Source organism: Diabrotica virgifera, chromosome 7, assembly GCF_917563875.1.
Source record: "Diabrotica virgifera virgifera chromosome 7, PGI_DIABVI_V3a".
NCBI lineage: Eukaryota > Metazoa > Arthropoda > Insecta > Coleoptera > Chrysomelidae > Diabrotica > Diabrotica virgifera.
The window spans coordinates 226222638-226244255 of record NC_065449.1 but is presented as its reverse complement, the minus strand read 5'-3'; the positions used below and the strand labels follow the sequence as shown (position 1 = coordinate 226244255).

At 34.1% G+C, this 21618-nt stretch overlaps 1 protein-coding gene across 3 annotated transcripts in view; it reads left to right on the top strand.

The window, feature by feature from the left end:
• Positions 1–21618, top strand: part of LOC114348805 (liprin-alpha-1) — a 145502-nt gene that overhangs the window by 100443 nt on the left and 23441 nt on the right. For 2 of the 3 annotated variants that reach the window (XM_028299298.2, XM_028299286.2), the window contains exons 10-13: positions 2130–2354; positions 5906–6060; positions 16073–16274; positions 17760–17914. In XM_028299298.2, coding sequence (XP_028155099.1) covers positions 2130–2354; positions 5906–6060; positions 16073–16274; positions 17760–17914 — 737 coding nt within the window. The remainder of the gene's footprint in view (positions 1–2129; positions 2355–5905; positions 6061–16072; positions 16275–17759; positions 17915–21618) is intronic. The other variant, XM_028299291.2, reaches the window with a different exon arrangement.

Below are 21618 nucleotides of genomic sequence, written 5' to 3'. Positions count from 1 at the left end.
TACCCCAGGTGGGTAAAGCATCTAGTGCCAAGTCCCACACCTCGAAAAAGGTCAGTCTCACGGATTTTGGGGGAGACAGGAACTCTCTTATGAAAATTCAACGAAACAGATGGTATTTACGTCATCTAATTATGTGGATGAATTATTATTCTCATCTTATTATTTTTCTCCTCTTTATGATTTTATGAGCAGACGTTCTTAATATTATTTTAAGAACATCTTCATTGGAAGTACACGACACCCACGATATTTTAGGATCCGTCGATAACACAACAATTTGAATGCTTTCAATTTGTTAAGCATTGTGGATTTTAATGTCCATATCTCACACCCATATAATAGCATAGGCCACACATAACATTTCAGGACTTTCTTGCGAATATGCATCAACAGATTTCTGTTACATAAACCTGGTTTCATAAAATCAGCTTCTTAAATAGAATTGTATTAAATTGACGGTAAAAATTCGATATCTCTTGATCAGAGTGTCCTATCGACAAAAATCAAAATGAGTTTTAAAGGTGAAGATCGCAGCTTTCGTATGCAATTTTCGAATTGCATTCATCATTTAATGACTTCACCTAGTCTACTCCCTATTTTAAAACATTCTAAAGACTAAAACTTTAATCCCACTGTAGTCTTTAGAAGAATCAAAATTCTGGTTACTTTGGTGTTATCACCATCACCACTGGCTCGACAACCCTTTCTGGGCCTTGGCCTGTTTCAGGATTCTTCTCCATTCTGATCTGTTTCGTGCTTTTTTTCTTCAGTTTTTTATTTTTAAGGTTATTAAGTATACCATTTTCTATTTGTTCTAAATATCTCAGCTTCGGTCTTCCTCTTGTTCTTTTTCCTACTGGCATCTGTTTGAATATTTTGTATGGTATTTCGCCTTCTTCCATTCTTTCTACATGTCCCATCCAACGCAGCCATCCTATTTTAATGAATGTTATGATATCCGGATCCTGGTATATTTTGTATAGTTCAAAGTTGTACCTTCTTCGCCAAATTCCGTTTTCTGTTGTGCCCTTATATATGTGTCGCAAGATTTTTATTTCAAAGGTGGCTAGCAATGTTTCCTCTCTTTTAGTGAGTGTCCAGGTTTCTGAGCCGTATGTGAGTACCGGTTTTATTAAGGTTTTGTATATTTGGTATTTTGTTTTTCTTGCGACGTTATCTGACCTTAGTTGCCGAATTAAGCCATGGTAACTTTTATTGGCAATAAATATTCGATATTCGCCTCTTCACTTCCTCCGCAACGTTATTATCAGAAGTGACTAGGGATCCCAAGTATGTAAAGTTTTTTACCCCCTCAATGTTGTATTCTCCTATTGTTATATTTTGTGGCTGCCTTATTTCTGCGTTTTTACTTACCTGCATATATTTTGTTTTGTTCTGGTTGATTTTAAGGCCACTATTTTGTGCAGCTCGTTCTATTTGATTTAATGCCTCTATCATTTCTCTTCTTGATCTTGCGATTATGTCAACATCATCTGCAAATGCTAGTATTTGCACGCTTTTATTAATGATTGTTCCTCGAATATTGACTGTTGTGTCCATCAATATTTTCTCGAGTACGATGTTGAACAAGATGCATGATAGAGCGTCTCCCTGGCGTAGTCCCTTTTTCACATCTATTGTTTCCGTTAGTTCGTTTTTTATCCGGATTTTACTTTCTACTTTTAGATATTCTTTTATCAGTTCCATTAGTTGTGTTGGTATATTAAATTCTTTCATTGCTTTTATTAAGAATTCTCGGTTTATATTGCCATATGCGCTTTCGAAGTCTATGAAGAGATGATGTGTGTCGATGTTATGTTCACTTGTTTTTTCGAGGATCTGTCGCAGAACAAATATCTGGTCTATTGTTGACTTCTGTCTACAGAAGCCACTTTGGTATTTGCCAACTATTTTTTCAGCGTGTGGTTTAAGTCTTTCATAAATGACGTTGGACATTATTTTGTATGCTGCATTCAGCAGCGTGATTCCACGGTAGTTTCCACATTCTAACTGATTTCCTTTTTTATGTGTTATACCAAACTTTTTTATAGTTTCTGTTTCTCCAAAAAATGAAATCACTAAAATTGCAAGATAGATAATCATTAACAAAGTATCTTTTGTATTGCTAGGAACAACTAGACGCCATCAATAACGAAATTAGGCTAATACAAGAAGAAAAGCAGAATACAGAAGCAAGAGCGGAGGAATTGGAATCGCGCGTAGGAAGTATGGAACACGTTAATCTTTTAACACGAGGGAGAAGCATGGAACGTCAAAGTCCACCTGTTAGCGGTAGATCTACACCTAAATCACACCATTCACCACAAAGGGATTATCTTCAAAAATACCACACCGTAAGTATAATTCTGTAATAAATATGTTCTATTGTGTCCTCATGTAGCTCTCTGAGGTCTTCTAATGTAACATATATTTGCGATAGGGCATCTGTTTTAACGTTTTTAGCTCCCTTCACGTATCTAATTTGTAATGTTGTATTCCTCTAGCTTCAGTCTGAATTTAGTTAGTGAGCTTGAAGGGTTCGTCATACCAAATAGGTAATTTCTCATGAGGAATCACTGCAATAAAAATGGCGGTTCCTATTTAAAATTAAAGTTAACCCCACCCCACCTCTAGAGGGTAGAATGGGGGGGGGGTCGTGCTTGGTGTCAGTCGGTAGGTTTTTGAAAAATATTAAAAAGTGTCTTTAATTTTTCACTTGGAAGTGTATTTCTCGAGATATTAGACCGTTTCTTTAACCCTTAAACGCCCAAGGGTGGATAAAAAATGTCCACCTAATGCGTATTTCCTTATAACATATTCATTACGTGTTCCAAAAGTTTTCAAAAATTATTTATTGTTAAAAAGACGACCCTTTATCGAATGTTAATTTGGTTCTGCCGATATTTTTAAAAATAAAAGTAATATCTTGAATTCAAAATATGAGCGGGCACAAAAAGTCCACCCTTGGGTAAAGGTTTCTATATAATTTCTCGTTGGCAGAAACATAATGCACATAATTATCGACGTATAATTACATAATCGACATAATTATTCGCCACACTAATGAGGACGTAAAGGAAGAATGTCGAAAAAATCGACAAATCTGAATTACTGGCTTTTACTGGAATGTTAATTTTGATGTACAAATTTTGTTGTAAGGTTTGTACATCGTTTATATTAATATTTTAGAAGATGCTGTGTTTACTATGCATAAGATTCTTTCCATTTCTTCTGTTTAATTCATTTTCTAACATTTGTAACAACTCTCAATAAATATATTAGCTATTGTCGAGTTGGACATTTTTTACCCACCCTTGGGCTTACATGAAACCTATAAAAGGTTGGGCGTTTAAGGGTTAATTTACCTAGGAGGGTAACACGATAAATCGTTTTTTCCGATTATACCGCCATCTATCAATAATTCGAAAAAATGTCTCGAAAAGTTGCTTATTTTTACGTAAGGAATCCAAATCTGCAAAACATTGGGATTCCTACTTACGATTTTAAAGTTAACCTCCCACCTTCAGGGGGTGGAGTGGGAGGTCGTGTTTGGTGTTTGGTCGATTGATTGATTGAATTTTGAAAAATATTGAATCAGTATTATTCAAGGGGGAAAGGCAGTTTTTGTTTCTATTTGATTCAGAGTTGGACCACCATCTCCAGATAGCTATTTCTGCATCTCATGCTTCATCGGTGGAGCGATGCAGTCACAACTCTGAATCAAAAATTAACAAGCCTGCCTTTTAATTACTGGAATTACTGCATCGCGGTGATTTTCCTTAAAAGGTAGGCTTGTTGATTTTTGATTCAGAGTTGTGACTGCATAGCTCCACCGATGAAGCATGAGATCCAGAAATAGTTATCTGGAGATGGTGGTCCAACTCTGAATCAAATAGAAACAAAAACTGCCTTTCCCGCTTGTTCTTCTTTACTCAGATTTTTGAGTACTCGAAACTATCTTTCGGCATTTTTCCTAGACGAAAAGAGAGTAGATACGTGACTGTTGTCCTTTCTTGCTTTGTTCTATATTCGTCGTATCCGTGCTTATAAATTGTTAAAGCCGGAGATTCAGGATGTAACCAGAAAGCAGTTTCTTTTGACGAAAAGTCTTAGATTTAAAATATTGTGTATTATTTTATTTCAATTATTTTTAATTATTTTATTACAGTAAACTTTGTATCTGGGTCTTTTCGTCTTCCTCGTTTTTTAAGTATTTTTCAGTTTTTCGATCCGATGTTCATTTCGCGAAATATTCGACCGCCTCCTAATAATATTGGCGATACATTGGAGGCGCTCAGACCAACAGTGGCCTGTCACACATTAAGCATTTTTCCGTCCGTCCATTTATGATCAATTTTAACACCCTCAAAATCATTGATTAATGACCCCTATTAACCCTTAAACGCCCAACCTTTTTTAGGTTCCATGTACGCCCAAGGGTGGGTAAAAAATGTCCACCTCGAAAATAGCTAATATATTTATTGAGAGTTGTTGGAAATGGATTAACCTTAAGAATCTTATGCTTAATAAACACAGCATCTTCTAAAATATTAATATAAACAATTTACAAATCTTACAACAAAATTACAATGTACATCAAAATTAACAAACCAGTAAAAGTCAGTAATTCAGATTTGTCGATTTTCTCCACATTCTTCCTTTCAGCCTCTTCATTGGTGGATAATTATGTGGATTATGTAATTATACGTCGATAATTATATGAATTATGTTCCTACCAACGAGAAATTAAATAGAAACCTTTAGTAACAAGTTTTACAAAGTGTGTACTTTTTATGCCCACCCATATTTAACTCAAGAAATTACTTTTATTTTCAAAAATATCGGTAAAACCAATTTAACATTCGATAAAAGGCTGTCTTTTAACAATAAATAATTTTTGGAAAATTTTTAAACACGTAATAAATATGTTACAAGAGAATACGCATTAGGTGGACATTTTTTACCCACCCTTGGGCGTTTAAGGGTTAATTAATGATTTTCTATTAATGAACGATTTCATTATAGGCAACACAACATACATTGCTTGCATAAATTAATTAAACGCTCTGTGATTGGCAGTGACCTGTGGTGTAGGCAACCAAACATATACCTATTTATATTCCCACTAAAAAATTTAAAATCAAGTAGCCGCTGTTAGTACTATCTGTCATTGTATGTCATTATTTACTTCATTGTTTAAAATTCTGTGTATTTGAAAAATCAAAAGATGGGTATATCTCTATTTCTGAAAAGTACGGTCGACGGAAAAGTTTTGTAACGAACTCGTGAATTAAAATGGCGATTAACAATCTCGAACATTAACGCGCTCGCTCCGTTCACGCGTTAAAATATCTCAATTGTTAATAGCCCTTATTAATACACTTGTTGGTTAAATAACTATTAAATTAATATATCAATAAAAGCAGCGGAAAAACATTAAATCTGCGGATTAACAAGGGTCTACACAACCTACCTCTATATTGGGCTAAATGGCGCTACATAATTTGTAGCCCCATCCCATAAGCATAATGGAAATACGAATGCAAAGATTGCATTTATCTCAAAACATCGATTTTGGAGTTAGGCCACTGTTGCTCTGACCGCCTCATTAGCATCCTTGCCTTAGTCATTTAGTATTATTTTCAGTTTTAATTTTCAATGTTGAGTTTCTATAATATAGTTCTTTCAGCGCCTGTATGATATACTACTTCCCATAGTTTATTAATGGGTACCCATGTCATATGCCTTCGTTAGATCTACCATAAGTAAATGCAACTCTTGGGCACTGGACAGCCTTTTTTCTATTACTTGGGTTATACAGAAAATGTTGTCTATTGTGAATCTACCTGTCCTAAAGCCGCTTTTAAATTATTAAAATTAAATAATACTCTATTTTATTTGACAGTTGCCACTAGAACCGATGTCATCCGAATTAACAGCCGACGATATGTCTCTCGCGGATGGTACTAATGGCGGAGGAGCATCACCACTCACGGCACGTCACTTAAGATTGGAACGAGTAGCTCAAGCTCTGGCCCACAGTCAAGAGGAACTGCGAAGGTATATTTTTGTGATATTTATAAGTTTGCTACCAGGTTGATAGTTCTCATACTCTTTTTTCCTATGTTTTATATGCGTTTTAAAATTGATCTAGAACAGCTTTTAAATCTATTGATTTATTCCCAAAATAACTTACCATAATAATGAAGAATGGGCCAACAGACAGAAGATAAGAGCTAGAAAAGCTACATCTACCATCAACCAAATTGGGGCGTACTTCAAGAGCCATGGCCTCTCTCGGCATAAATGTAAGAATGCTGTGATCCTATGTCTTCTCTGGAGAATGGAGAGGTTTTGCCCACTATTAAATCTCGAAAGCTGCAATACTTTGGACACATTATTCGAAATGAATCCAGATATGCTCTCCTAAAGCCATCCTGCAATTAAAAATAGTAGGAAAGCGAGGTCCAGGAAGAAGAACATCCTCCTGGTTAAAGAACTTCAGAACCAAGTTAAACAGAATATCTGTGCAGCTTTTTCGCGCTGCTGCAGACAAGATAGAGATTACCATGATGATCGCCAACATTCCTCACGGATAGAAACATCAAGTAGAATATTGATTATGATTAGCATAAACAGTATAAAAAGCAAAATCATATGATTAGCATAAACAGTTCAATTTAAAGAATTCTATTTTGTTTCATTATTTTAAAACGCATAAAAATGGTTTCAGTTTTAATCCAACCTTTCTTCGCTATTCTTTAAATACAAATCTTTTTATATTCTAAATTTTCAGAATATTCTGTACTATAAGCTATCTTTTATATAATTTCTTTAAAGTGCATGTCAAAATTACTAGGTGTTAAATTGTTGGCTTTGGACAGTGTCATTTTTGGGTGAGTAATGTACAGTAGAGCATAGTTGGTGTGCACAAAAAAATATATTCTAAATTTTATGAGCTACTTGGTGTGCCGTATATCATTGAGATTTTAAACATATACTTTTTCCAATTTTAAATGCTTTTTTAACTTCCATTTGTACTACCAATTTTTTTTCAAACTTGTTTACTGGAATTGTGATGCGGATAGCTTAGGCTTAGGCGGTAGAGTGTTTGACTTTCACGTAGAAGGCCAGGGATTGATTCCCATCACCGAATAAAACATGTAGATATTTTTAAATATCTACAAGCCCCAGGTCGACTCATCCTGAATAAAATTAGTACTTCTTCTTTCTCAGATTTTTCGTTTTTAAGGGGTCGCTATTTCTTATTCTTCTTCGCTACTCATTTCTGCCGATTATGTTTTCTTTATTTACATCTTTCTATTTCAAGTCGTCTGTCAGACAGTCTTTCCATTGTCTTTTCGGTTTTGCTTTACCTCCCTTTCCCTCCACTTCTAACAGCTCCATCCTTTGTCCCACACAGTGCTCATTTCTACGCCTGACGTGATGAAACTATTGCAATCTCTGTTCTTGAACCTTTTTTGAAATTGTAGTTACCCCGGCTTTTTGCAGGCCACACTTCATCGCTGTTCACCACATCAGGCCTCAACACGCTCTTGTATATATTTTTCAGTCCTCCGATTTTTCGACCACAGAGCACTCAGATCATGCGCTTCCAGTTAACTCAATCAGCCTGTATTCTGTGGACAATTTCTCGATACAGGCAATCTCGACAATTTACCGTTATGTAGGAGCCAAAATATTTAAATTCCGACCCTTAGTTTAGTTTTTGCCCAATAAATTCGATATCCCCAAACATTTCTGTTCTTTCCAACCACTTATACTCTATTTTCTATTTCTATTTTCAACATGCTAATCTTAAGTCCTCCTTCTTCAATAGCTCTTCTCCATCCTCCAACTTCTCCTTCAACATTTCTTTGCTCTCCTCCACTAACACGATTATATTTGCAAAGATCATTGACCAATGAACCCCCTTCCGTACCTCCCACTGGAAAACTTTCGGTCAATCAAACACAAGTTCTTACTTTGGTCTACGGCTTCCTTACACATATCTTTCACGAGCCTTTGGTGCTTCTCAAGAATTCATTTCTCTCTCATACATCTCCATAGCTCTTGTCTGGGAACTTTGTAGTACGTCTTCTAAAGATCTCTAAATACCAAATGTAGCTCCCTTTTCTTCTCGCCGTATTTCTCTACCAACTGTCTCAAAGCAAACAAGGCATCCGTTGTCTTTCCTGGCATATAATCAAATGTTTCTTCCCCTATTGATGTCTCTCTCCTTAACCTTCATTCTATAGTCCTCTTCCAAATTTTTTACTGTCTGTGATTTTTTTCATTGCTCTATGTTACATAATTTAGAATATGCGATATAACATCAACTATTCTTTAAGAGCGTAGGCGCATGATTTCGGCCCAATTCTTTTTAAATGCATTCATTTTTTCGAATCCTGAGAAAACTAATAAGTATTTTTGAAAAATTTAAACGCAGAATGAAAAATTACATTATTACCGAGGGCGGAAAGTCCCTGAAAACTTTTATAATGTTTATTTTAATAAGTTACAGGGGTGAAAAAAAAAAAGGGAAAATTTAGTGTTATTTTTAATTTCAAATATCTCATTCAAAAGAAACTTTGTGTTTATTCTAAGGAACTTTCGGCCCTCGGTAATAATGCAATCTTTCATTCTGCGTTTAAATTTTTCAAAAATATTTATTAGTTTTCGCAGGATTTGAAAAATGAATTAATTTAAAAATAATTGGTCCAAAACTTTGAGCCTACGCTCTTAATGCACCGAAAAATGACAAGATTGAGTCCTGATCACCAATAACAGATTATAACTCAGTCCATAGACACATGCGAAACATATAAACAAATAAGTTTATAATAAATTGTAAATGTTTGTACATATTTATGTGCTTCTTGATGTATATTAGAAAACAATTTTTACATAGGCTCTTACTTTTTTTATTTATTCAAGCTCTTCGCCTAATTCTCTGTTCTGCATTTTGAGACATTTCTCTAAAAGTATAAGCATCTGCAAAACTGGATCAATTTATTAAATTTGTGTTATTTAACAATTATTTCTGATGTGCAAAATTTAATACTGAAATCTGGTTAAGTTGAATCTGTACATGTTAACTTTCTGGTACAAGGAAAGTATCATCAATCATATTTTAGATCAAAACAGTAAAACATAAGAGATCATTTTTACCAGAGACTGGAAAAGATTTTTTTTATTTATAAATCCATTTATGGGATTGTACTGCTATAATATTGTAGTGCTATACACATATCTTACCTTCCGTCTTAAGGCCTAGATTAAATAATTACTTAAATTAAGTAAAATAACTAAATCCAAATTAAAGAGGTAAGTGGACTCCTACCTGGCGCCCGACCCCTCCTAACGTGAGGAGGCACCAGTGTGACCCACCTCTTTGGCGTAAGCTTAATGTATGTGCAGAAAGGGTCGATAGCGTTTATAACCCTACTAAAAGGTACAACCTTCATCTATTGTTCTTGTGGTCAGGAGTATATTGGTTGAGCACTTGATCATTTTACGAGCCTTTTAACTCAACTCCTGCTTAACCATGAGCAGTATCCTCCTATGTGATATACAAGGAGACTTTGTATGTGGCTACAAGTATAAAAAGAAAATGGACGCATCAGACAGTAGGATGGTTTCTGACTCTGGGTCTCTGCTGACATAGTGGATAAATAGGCGGCTTGGATTAATTGGATCTCCATTGGAGATCCTGCGAAAAACCCATTACGAATGAGGAATGAGTAGGTTCTTAAAAGAATTGATACTGATAGATATTTCTTTTTAACCGTCTTATATATAATATAGGGTGTCCCAAAAGTAGTGGAACGGTCGAATATTTCGCGAACTAAACATCGAATCGAAAAACTGAAAAATACGTGTTCAATCATTTTCAAAAATCTATCCAAAGACACCAAACACCAACCCCCACTACACCCCCTAGAGGTGGGGTGGGGGGTAACTTTAAAATCTCAAATAGAAACCCCTAGTTTTTCTTGCAGATTTGGATTCGTTACGTAAAAGTAAGCAACTTTTATTCAAGATATTTTTTCGAACTGTGGATAGATGGCGCTATAATTGGGAAAAACGATTTATCCTGATACCATAGGTAAATTATAGAAACGGTCTAATATCTCGAGAAATACACTTCCGAATGAGAAACCAAAAAACAGGTTTTTAATATTTTTCGAAGACCTATCGATAAACACCAAAAATGACCCTCCAACCCACCCCCTGGAGACGGGGTGGGGGTAAATTTAAAATCTTAAATAGGAACCTCCACTTTTTATTGCAGATTCGAATTCGTCATGAAAAATTAAGCTACATTTATTCGAAACATTTTTTAAAATTGCTGATAGATGGCGCTAATAAATCGTATTTTTCCAATTAAAGCGCCATCTATCAACAATTCTTAAAAATGTTTCGAATAAATTTTGCTTAATTTTTCATGACGAATCCGAATCTGTAATAAAAAGTGGGGGTTGCTATTTAAGATTTTAAAGTTACCCCCCACCCCACCTCCAGGGGGTGGCTTGGAGGGTCATGTTTAGTGTTATTCGATAGGTTTTCGAAAAGTATTAAAAACCTTTTTTTTGGTTTCTCATTTGGAAGTGTATTTCTCGAGATATTAGACCGTTTCTATAATTTACCTATGGTATCAGGATAAATCGTTTTTCTCAATTATAGCGCCATCTATCCACAGTTCGAAAAAATGTCTTGAATAAAAGTTGCTTACTTTTACGTAACGAATCAAAATCTGCAAGAAAAACTAGGGGTTTCCATTTGAGATTTTAAAGTTACCCTCCACCCCACCTCCAGGGGGTGTAGTGGGGGTTGGTGTTTGGTGTCATTGGATAGATTTTTGAAAATGGTTGAACATGTATTTTTCAGTTTTTTGATCCGATGTTTAGTTCGCGAAATATTCCACCGTTCCACTACTTTTGGGACACCCTGTATAACAGTACCTAAGCAGACAAATCCCAAACCAAAAGTTTATTAAGCGATATGATCATTTGTACAATTTTATTTTATCCAGTTTTGTAAGTACATATTTTTTCAAACAAAAGGAACAACTGCGAAAAAAGAAAGGTTTGTTTAAAACTAATATTCTTCTGTTCCTAAGAATTCAATGTAAAGCTTGTTAATATGAAGGTGATTTCTAGTTTCCTTTAAAAATATTCCCTAGTTTCTGGCTCCTGTATCTTAATTGTTATATATCCATGGATTACAATAATGCAGCATTATTTATAGCATTAGGCTATTCTCCAAATAGTACAAAAATAGTACCATATTTCATTTAGATCTTATCATAGTAGAAATAATCTAGTTTTTATACTTTAGTATATTTTCTCTTTTACACCCAGTAGAAGTTAAGAAATTAGAGCTATCCCCCTACTGAAGACAATCAAGACAATTTTATCAACTGGAAGTGGAAAGCGTATTTTGAGTAGGAATTATTGGAAAGTGTTTCCTAGTTAGCAAGATTTGGTCCCCTCTGATTTACTATTATCAAATCTTAAAATATAGACCTTCCAAAACCGTATTCATCAACGTAGAGGCTTATTGTACAGCCTCGAGAAATTAATGAATTTCAAATAAAAACTTATTTATTCTTCACTAAATCGACAACTTAACGTTTTCTCTCTTACGAGAAATCAAACAGCAAACAATGCGATGATACACAAAGTATAAATAAAAAAATATAAGTGGAATGAAACTCCAATGACAAGGAATAAAATGACCATAGCGAAAAGTAAAGAGATACGAAGGGAAAATAAAAAAAGGAACATTTCAATATAATAACTAATGGCTACAATACAGAAAACTTTCAAATATTTAATGCATAAAATACGAAAAAGTATCAATCTAATTGTCTAAAACAATTATTGTTAGATTAGAAAAATACACAAAATACGACTATAAATATACAGAATGTTAAATGAAAGAAATGAGAAGTCCCAGATGTAAACAATATATCTGAAAATTATCGTGGAACCACTTTCTGGTAACATCCTCAATATCTGACTTTTACAATTTATAAGGCATGGAGACAACTAATAAAGAAGACGAATGCCTGAATGAAAGACTTAATGCGAACATTTAATTAATATAGAAAACGTTAAATAAGAGAAGCTATCAATCTAAAATATACAGTGAGGACGTTTGAGTTGGAATAAATTCTCGAGAATGGGCGACTCTGGAGATAAATCCCCAAACAGGTCGATTTTTATTTTTAAATTATAATTTTTTGACATATTATAAAATATATCTGTCTATGATTATATATATCTGTATATGACTAGTGACGTCATCCATCTGGGCGTGATAACATAATCGATGGTTTTTTAAATGAGAATAGGGGTCGTGTGGCAGCTCATTCGAAAGGCTATTCAATGCTCTATTCTATTCACTAATATAAACATTAACATAATTATTTATACAGGGTGCCCAAAATTTTTTTTTAATTAAATTAATTGAGACAAAAAGAAGAATGTATTTAATTCCAAATACATTTTACTCTTGTCCGAAAACATGAAAAAATGTTTATTTAATCAATAAACATTGCTTTTCGTTTAAATTAAATGTTCAAACTGCTAAAAGGCAGGTGGGTGGCAGCTTTAATATTGAATTAATATAAGCGAAAAACAATATTTATCTACTCTATGTCATATTATGTACAAGTTTTTAGTTTGTGAAAACTGTCATTATAGATAACAGTGCGTGAAGGATTTAAAGTGTGCGTGAAGTAACAATGTATTTTAAATGGGACTTACTTTTTCGTACTGTTTTTAACTTTCGCGTTGTCATGGTGACAATCCTTAACTTTCGCGTTGTCATGGTGATGACAATATGAGCAATGAATTACAACAAAAGTTTTGGCAGTTTTGTGGTTTGAAAGTAGTTGGAATTTTTAAATGTCAAAGTTCTAAAAATTGTAGAATAGAAATGAATTCCAGCGACGAAGAGTTACAGTTTTTTTATTTGTTTATCGTAGATAAAATATTGTATGAAACTGTGCGTGAAGGCACTTACGCGATTTATAGCACTCGCTCCGTTGTCGCTCGTGCTCTAAAAATCGCGTGCGTTCGCAAAAAGCATACTTCACGAACTGTTTCATAAATAACTATTATTTATCAAATAAAACATTTTTTCCTGTTTTCGGACAACAGTAAAATGTATTTGGAATTAAATAAATTATATACATTCTTCTTTTTGTCTCAATTAATTAAATTAAAAAAAAATTTGTCACTAGTGTGATATACAGGGTGGTTCATCTTATTCGCCTCGGTATATGTACGGAAGACCACTTACTATTTAAAAAAATTTCTTCACAGAAATATACAGGGTCATTAATACTACAATCTAAAAATAATGTGAATTATACAGGGTGCTCGCTCCAAAAAAGAGTGGTATATAAAAGTTATATTTTTTCTTATAGAATGCCCTATATCTGATGACTTTATTGAATTGACCTTAAAAAATAAACTATACTTTCATAAGGGTTCCCTATACCTAAATACAGAGGGTTTTGATTTATTTCGATTTTAATAAAAATATAAGGTTTTAGAAAAAAATAAATATCTACGAATCTAAGAATCAGTAACAAATTCTTTCTTGGATCTTAATAATAGACTATTTAACATACTTAAACAGATGCTAATTGTAACAAAGATTCTTCCAGGGTGGTCAAAATATGAGATTGTTCTATTAACAAATTCAAGCTGTAATAACTTACTTATTTTAAATGGAACACCCTGTATCTTACTAGTCTATCGTGTAGAAAATTTACTTGGCTTTCAATTTGTATTAGGGTTTCCTATACGTTTCCTATACCTATCTTTTTACAGGGTGGTCAATATATTAGATTCTTCTATTAACAAATTCAAGCTGTGATAACTTACTTATTTTAAATGGAACACCCTGTATTCTACTAGTCTATCGCGTAGAAAATTTATTTAGCTTTCAATTCTTATTAGGGTTTCTTATACCTATCTCCCTTCATTTTTTAAATATTTAAAGATTTCCTAATTTGTAAGCTTTAAAAATAAGAATTAAGTACCTATGTCGTGGTTATGTACAACACATCACCAACACCGGCAATATACTTAGACAAGATACTGTCATTAATAAAATGTTCATTGTTATCATGTAATCACATAGAGTGTTATATTATTGTAGTTGATTTTGGCCTACATATGACATTGAATAATAATATGTTTATATTAAACTGCATACCCTATATTAGATGGCGTATTCTGGAAGATATTTAAATTATATTTCATTCCGTATATATCTTAAACCGACGGTTATTAAGTAAATTTAAGAACACCATTTTTTGTTTGAATCTTTGAATCGCAATTACAAACAATTAAATACAATGGCTACTATGACGAAAACGAGCCTATTGTACAAAAATATGTAAAAATGGGTATTTACAGAATAACATGTGTATTGAGAATGTTTACATGGAATTGAAGAGATTTTAAATATCTTCCATTATAAACAACTATTTTTAATGGGAGTAAGCCACAATTTTACCAAAAAAAAAATGATTTTATTAACGTTTCGAAGCCCACATCGGGTTTCGTTGTCAAAATACAAAATACTACTGTATTATTAAAATAATAATAGTTATTATTAATGATAGTAGTATTTTGTATTTTGACAACGAAACCCGATTTGGGCTTCGAAACGTTAATAAAATCATTTTTTTGGTAAAATTGTGGCTTACTCGCATTAAAAATAGTTGATCATAAAAAATGCCACAAGGAAATAGCTTCAGAACAACATTCCATTATAAAGAATAGAATATCGAGTATGTCATTTAAAATAAGAACACTCTGTGTGATTAAATGATAAAAATGTGAATTTTATTAACGAAAGTATCTTGACTAAGATATTTAAGTATATTGCTGGTGTTGGTGATGTGTTGTACATAACCAAGACATATGTACTTAATTTTAATTTTTAAAGCTTACAAATTAGAAAATCTTTAAATATTTGAAAAATGAAGGGCGATAGGTATAGGAAACCCTAATAAGAATTGAAAGCTAAGTAAATTTTCTACGTGATAGACTAGTAAGATACAGGGTGTTCCATTTAAAGTAAGTAAGTTATTACAGCTTGCATTTGTTAATAGAACAATCTCATATTTTGACCACCCTGTAAAACGATAGGTATAGGAAACCCTAATATACATTGAAAGCTAAGTAAATTTTCTACGAGATAGACTAGTAAGATACAGGGTGTTCTATTTAAAATAAGTAAGTTATTACAGCTTGTATTTGTTAATAGAACAATCTCATATTTTGACCACCCTGTAAGAAATTTTGTTGCAGTAAGCATCTGTTTAAGTATGCCAAATAGTCTATTATTAAGATTCAAGAAAGAATTTGTTACTGATTCTTAGATATTTTTTTTTCTAAAACCTTACATTTTCATAAAAATCGAAATAAATCAAAACACCCTGTATTTAGGTATAGGGAACCCTTATGAAAGTATAGCTTATTTTTTAAGGTCAATTCAGTAATGTCATCAGATATAGGGCATATCATAAGAAAAAATATAACTTTGATATACCACTCTTTTTTGGAGCACCCTGTATAATTCACGGTATTTTTAGATTGTAGTATTAAAGGCCCTGTATATTTCTGTGAAGATTTTTTTTAATATCATGTGGTTTTCCGTACAGAGACCGAGGCGAATAAGATGAGCCACCCTGTATATGCCAAAAAATATAATTTAAAAATAAAAATCGACTTGTTTCGGGATTTTTCTCCAGAGTCGCTCATTCTCGAGAAAATGAATTTATTCCAACTCAAACGTCCTCACTGTATATCGTAAGGTTTCCCAAATTTGTATTAGTTTTATAATCTCGTATAATGCGAACACATTTTCTCTCCTGGGACAACCATTTTGTAAAGTTTTCCAATTGATTCTTATTTGCTAATATTCCTTAGTCGATTCCTATCGTCATTGACCCAACCTAGATTTCAACACACCCAACAGTCATCTTTAAGAACCGCTTGCTTTCTCGCATGCTCTTAGTTTCAGTTTAGACAGTAGAATGTAGTATGTTTAGGCAAGGACACACGCACACACCTCCATCACCATTGTCATCTCGTCATAGCAGCCAGGAGAGCCTTCACAAGAACGCCATGTCGGGACTCTCAAGGGATATGTCGACGGCCGCCGCTGTAGCCGCTGCAGCCGCCGCGCAGAAGAAGAAAGGACTCAAATCTTCGCTGGGAAGGTTCTTTAGCAAAAAAGAAAAGGTAAGTTGCCGTTTCTATTCAGTATTATATTTATTTCGTAAGGTACTCATCAAAACATTGCATTGAAAATTTGAAAGTTCAAAACAGCGACAAAATCGTATGCAAAATCAAAATATTTTAGTCCACATAGTTTGAACTTCTTTTTTTTAAGAGACGGATGTGATCTCCTCGAGTACTTTCAACTTGCCCGCTATATCCCCCCTATACCGGTTACACCATTACCAAATTCACCTAAATTGGATAATTTTTGGCAAGAAGACGGCGTCACTCCTTGGATTCTCTACGCGATCTTCAGGCCTAGGCGCTGGCCAGACGCATGCATCCTGCGTTATCACGACGCATATGCGCGGCAGGTGGAATTAGAAGCCTGGTAAACTTACCCCCATGCCCATCAAGGAATCTGTGTCAACATGAATGTAAACGAAGATTCCTTCTCCGGGTGGTGAACTCCGGGAACCCCCAGACGTCTGCCACTCAATAAGCCCCGTTTTGGATAGAGCAGGGCGCATAAAGAAATGGCTAACATCTAAGGGGAAGTCTATCCTATTCTGGCAGAACCAAGCCCCTGCAAGTCCGTCTCCAGATGAGGGGGGCTCCATCTTCCCCGCGTACCTGTATTGCCATACGTACACCTGCCCATGAGGGTGAATAAATTTACGCAGCTGAGAAATAACAGCCCACCAAGCACGTGTGACAGGTCGCCGCTGAGGAGCCTCCTCCTCTACCACTCGTCTCCACCGCAGACACATCCTTTCAGGCTCACGTCCAGCTTGTGGCTAGACGTATATGGACCTCTCGAAACTCGTACTGAAGTTATGTGGAACTTGAGTAGAGTGGTTCCACATGAGCTCGTCCCGGATACTAAGAACGCAACCCGTGAGCCAGTACGACTTATGGACTCGTCTCACTTCTAGTAGCCTCCATATCGACTACCGACACCTCTGACGACGGCCACGTTACTGTCATTTCGTACGGGATCGTGCCCTGCGGTCGTTGCTGTGAACTCGACACCTCAAACGACGGCTCACCATCTCTAGTTCTATCCGTTATCCCATCAGTCGCATCTCGCGACAGGCAGAGACCAGTGCCCTAGTCTAGTAGTATTCTATTCGTCCGTTCGCTCGTAGGAAGCTACTAGGAGCACAGCCGCTACTAGACAGCCGATAAATTTTGTTTATTTTCATCGGAGAGACACTAAGTGCTTTCCGCCAAATTTAAGACAGAAATTCGGCGGAAAACTGTAAGTGTCTCTTCGTCGTTAATAACAAATTGCTGTTCGATTAAACTAATTTAAGACGCAGTATTAAAACATCAAACATTAGAGGCATTATACAGGAGTGAATAAAAGCTACTAATTTCGGAATTAAAAAAGTAAAAGATTTTTGAATCGTTACATCCTTAGTGTTCCAAACCTGTATAATTATTCTTTATTCTTTGCATTTTCCCCCATTATAAATGTCTCACGATTAAATTTATACTTTATAGGTGAAAGGAAAAGAACCCACAGTAGTAGGACCCGAAATAAATTTAAATTTAAGCCAAAGCAGTATTGGAATCTCAGACGGCGACTTTTGTGATACGATGAGCATATCTGGAAAACTTGGACAAAAACCTGAATTCGATAGAAGGCAGAAAAAGAAGTAAGTTATTTTGGTGTTTACCTTACCCTTATTCCGATAGTTTGCTTGATACGTATCAAAATAGCACAGTAATACATATTCATCGTTTATAGCGCAATATTGACAATATCAGATTCCTAAACCACCTTTTTTCTCCTTTGGGAATCATTTACGTTCATTACCGCATTTATGTCTTTTCACTAGTAATACCACTAGAGGTCAAATTATTTCCGGAAATTTTTTTGAGATCATGAATATTTTGAAAATTTCCCGAGTCGCAGACGAGGGAAATTTTCTAAAAATATTCATGATCAAAAAAAAATTTCCGGATATTAATTTGACTTCGCGTGGTATTCGGTAAGAAAATTCCACACCAAATTTGCATTTGAAAATCCAAAGCTGCATGAACAGATTAATAGCGCGCCATAGCTTTGTCAGCAATTATTTAGGCTTTCAAATTCGTAATTTCTACTCATTGTAGTTGCATGGGAATACCATTTCAAGATAGAAAATAGTATATTCTTCAATTTTACACAAGTTTTGAGTAACTACAAGTGATAGAAAATTATTTTTTGGCGTTTTTAAAACTAAACTACGCAAAATTGAAAGTACTGAATGGGAAAAATGTAAATAAATTAGTGTCTAAATATTATATATATTTTATTAGACATAGAAACTTAATTGAAAACATTCAAAGTCCTGCATTTTCGCCATTAAGAAGAGAGGAGGTGTCCGAAGAATATAGAAAACATCTTAGCTTTGTAACTAAAATGAATCAAAACTAAATTATGTAAACAAATAAAAACCAGTCTGTCAAAAATGTTCTGTTATGGTAAACGTCAAAAAATTTCCACTATAATTCGCTGTTGAGTACCCCACGAGCAAAAAATTTCCGATAAAATACCTCCGTTGCCATGGTGATCTGTCAAAATAACGTATTTTGATTGGTTCAAAATTACAGGTGTGGAATTTTCACTAGTAATACCACTAGAGGTCAAATTATTTCCGGAAATTTTTTTGAGATCATGAATATTTTGAAAATTTCCCGAGTCGCAGACGAGGGAAATTTTCTAAAAATATTCATGATCAAAAAAAAATTTCCGGATATTAATTTGACTTCGCGTGGTATTCGGTAAGAAAATTCCACACCAAATTTGCATTTGAAAATCCAAAGCTGCATGAACAGATTAATAGCGCGCCATAGCTTTGTCAGCAATTATTTAGGCTTTCAAATTCGTAATTTCTACTCATTGTAGTTGCATGGGAATACCATTTCAAGATAGAAAATAGTATATTCTTCAATTTTACACAAGTTTTGAGTAACTACAAGTGATAGAAAATTATTTTTTGGCGTTTTTAAAACTAAACTACGCAAAATTGAAAGTACTGAATGGGAAAAATGTAAATAAATTAGTGTCTAAATATTATATATATTTTATTAGACATAGAAACTTAATTGAAAACATTCAAAGTCCTGCATTTTCGCCATTAAGAAGAGAGGAGGTGTCCGAAGAATATAGAAAACATCTTAGCTTTGTAACTAAAATGAATCAAAACTAAATTATGTAAACAAATAAAAACCAGTCTGTCAAAAATGTTCTGTTATGGTAAACGTCAAAAAATTTCCACTATAATTCGCTGTTGAGTACTCCACGAGCACAAAATTTCCGATAAAATACCTCCGTTGCCATGGTGATCTGTCAAAATAACGTATTTTGATTGGTTCAAAATTACAGGTGTGGAATTTTCACTAGTAATACCACTAGAGGTCAAATTATTTCCGGAAATTTTTTTGAGATCATGAATATTTTGAAAATTTCCCGAGTCGCAGACGAGGGAAATTTTCTAAAAATATTCATGATCAAAAAAAAATTTCCGGATATTAATTTGACTTCGCGTGGTATTCGGTAAGAAAATTCCACACCAAATTTGCATTTGAAAATCCAAAGCTGCATGAACAGATTAATAGCGCGCCATAGCTTTGTCAGCAATTATTTAGGCTTTCAAATTCGTAATTTCTACTCATTGTAGTTGCATGGGAATACCATTTCAAGATAGAAAATAGTATATTCTTCAATTTTACATAAGTTTTGAGTAACTACAAGTGATAGAAAATTATTTTTTGGCGTTTTTAAAACTAAACTACGCAAAATTGAAAGTACTGAATGGGAAAAATGTAAATAAATTAGTGTCTAAATATTATATATATTTTATTAGACATAGAAACTTAATTGAAAACATTCAAAGTCCTGCATTTTCGCCATTAAGAAGAGAGGAGGTGTCCGAAGAATATAGAAAACATCTTAGCTTTGTAACTAAAATGAATCAAAACTAAATTATGTAAACAAATAAAAACCAGTCTGTCAAAAATGTTCTGTTATGGTAAACGTCAAAAAATTTCCACTATAATTCGCTGTTGAGTACCCCACGAGCAAAAAATTTCCGATAAAATACCTCCGTTGCCATGGTGATCTGTCAAAATAACGTATTTTGATTGGTTCAAAATTACAGGTGTGGAATTTTCACTAGTAATACCACTAGAGGTCAAATTATTTCCGGAAATTTTTTTGAGATCATGAATATTTTGAAAATTTCCCGAGTCGCAGACGAGGGAAATTTTCTAAAAATATTCATGATCAAAAAAAAATTTCCGGATATTAATTTGACTTCGCGTGGTATTCGGTAAGAAAATTCCACACCAAATTTGCATTTGAAAATCCAAAGCTGCATGAACAGATTAATAGCGCGCCATAGCTTTGTCAGCAATTATTTAGGCTTTCAAATTCGTAATTTCTACTCATTGTAGTTGCATGGGAATACCATTTTTTTTTTTTTTTTTTTATTGAGAAATTCGCATCAACCCGAAGGTTATTAGCGAGGAGCAGATTTACAATATTAAATATTATATATTTACAAAATTAATAGCTTTTAAATAGTTTAACATATTTGTGAACGAACAATTTGCACCAAGTGCTTTCTCTAAGTTTGTTGGAATACCGTAAATTCTTCTTGCTGTGGAGAAAACTGGACAGTCTACAATTATATGTTTTACCGAGAGTTTAACGTTACACTGATCACATTTCGGTTCAGGTTCTTTTGTTATTAAGAACTTGTGTGTGGCACTGGTATGACCTAACCTAAGGCGGGTTATTGTCACTTGATCCCTTCTTTTGGTGGGGAAACATGTCCATGGTTTAATGTTTGGTTTAATATTCCAAAGATTGGACACTGAAAATTGCCACCGGTTTTGCCACTCACTTAGGATACGCGATTTGATAACACTTGAAACATCACTAGTTGTCACATATTGCACGATAGTAGAGTCAGCTGAGTTGACGGCTTCACGCGCACACTTATCTGCTTCTTCATTGCCTCTTATACCAATATGTGACGGGATCCAGATGAAGATTACCTCCTTATTTCGATTTTGTATCTCGATCAGATTTTGTTTTATTTTTCCCAGAATGTAAGTCTCTGGGTATATTTTTCCTATGGATTGTAGTGAGCTTAGTGAATCAGTCAAAATGATGTATTTCTGATTTGGTGAGGATATAATATATGTCAGTGCCCCGTATATGGCATATAATTCTGCATTAAAAGTACTGCAGTGTATTGGCAACTTATATTTTTGGCACATATTCGAGGATATAACTGCTGCTCCCACGCCATCTGTTGATTTTGAAGCATCTGTATATATTTGAGAGAAGTTTGTATACTTTGATAAT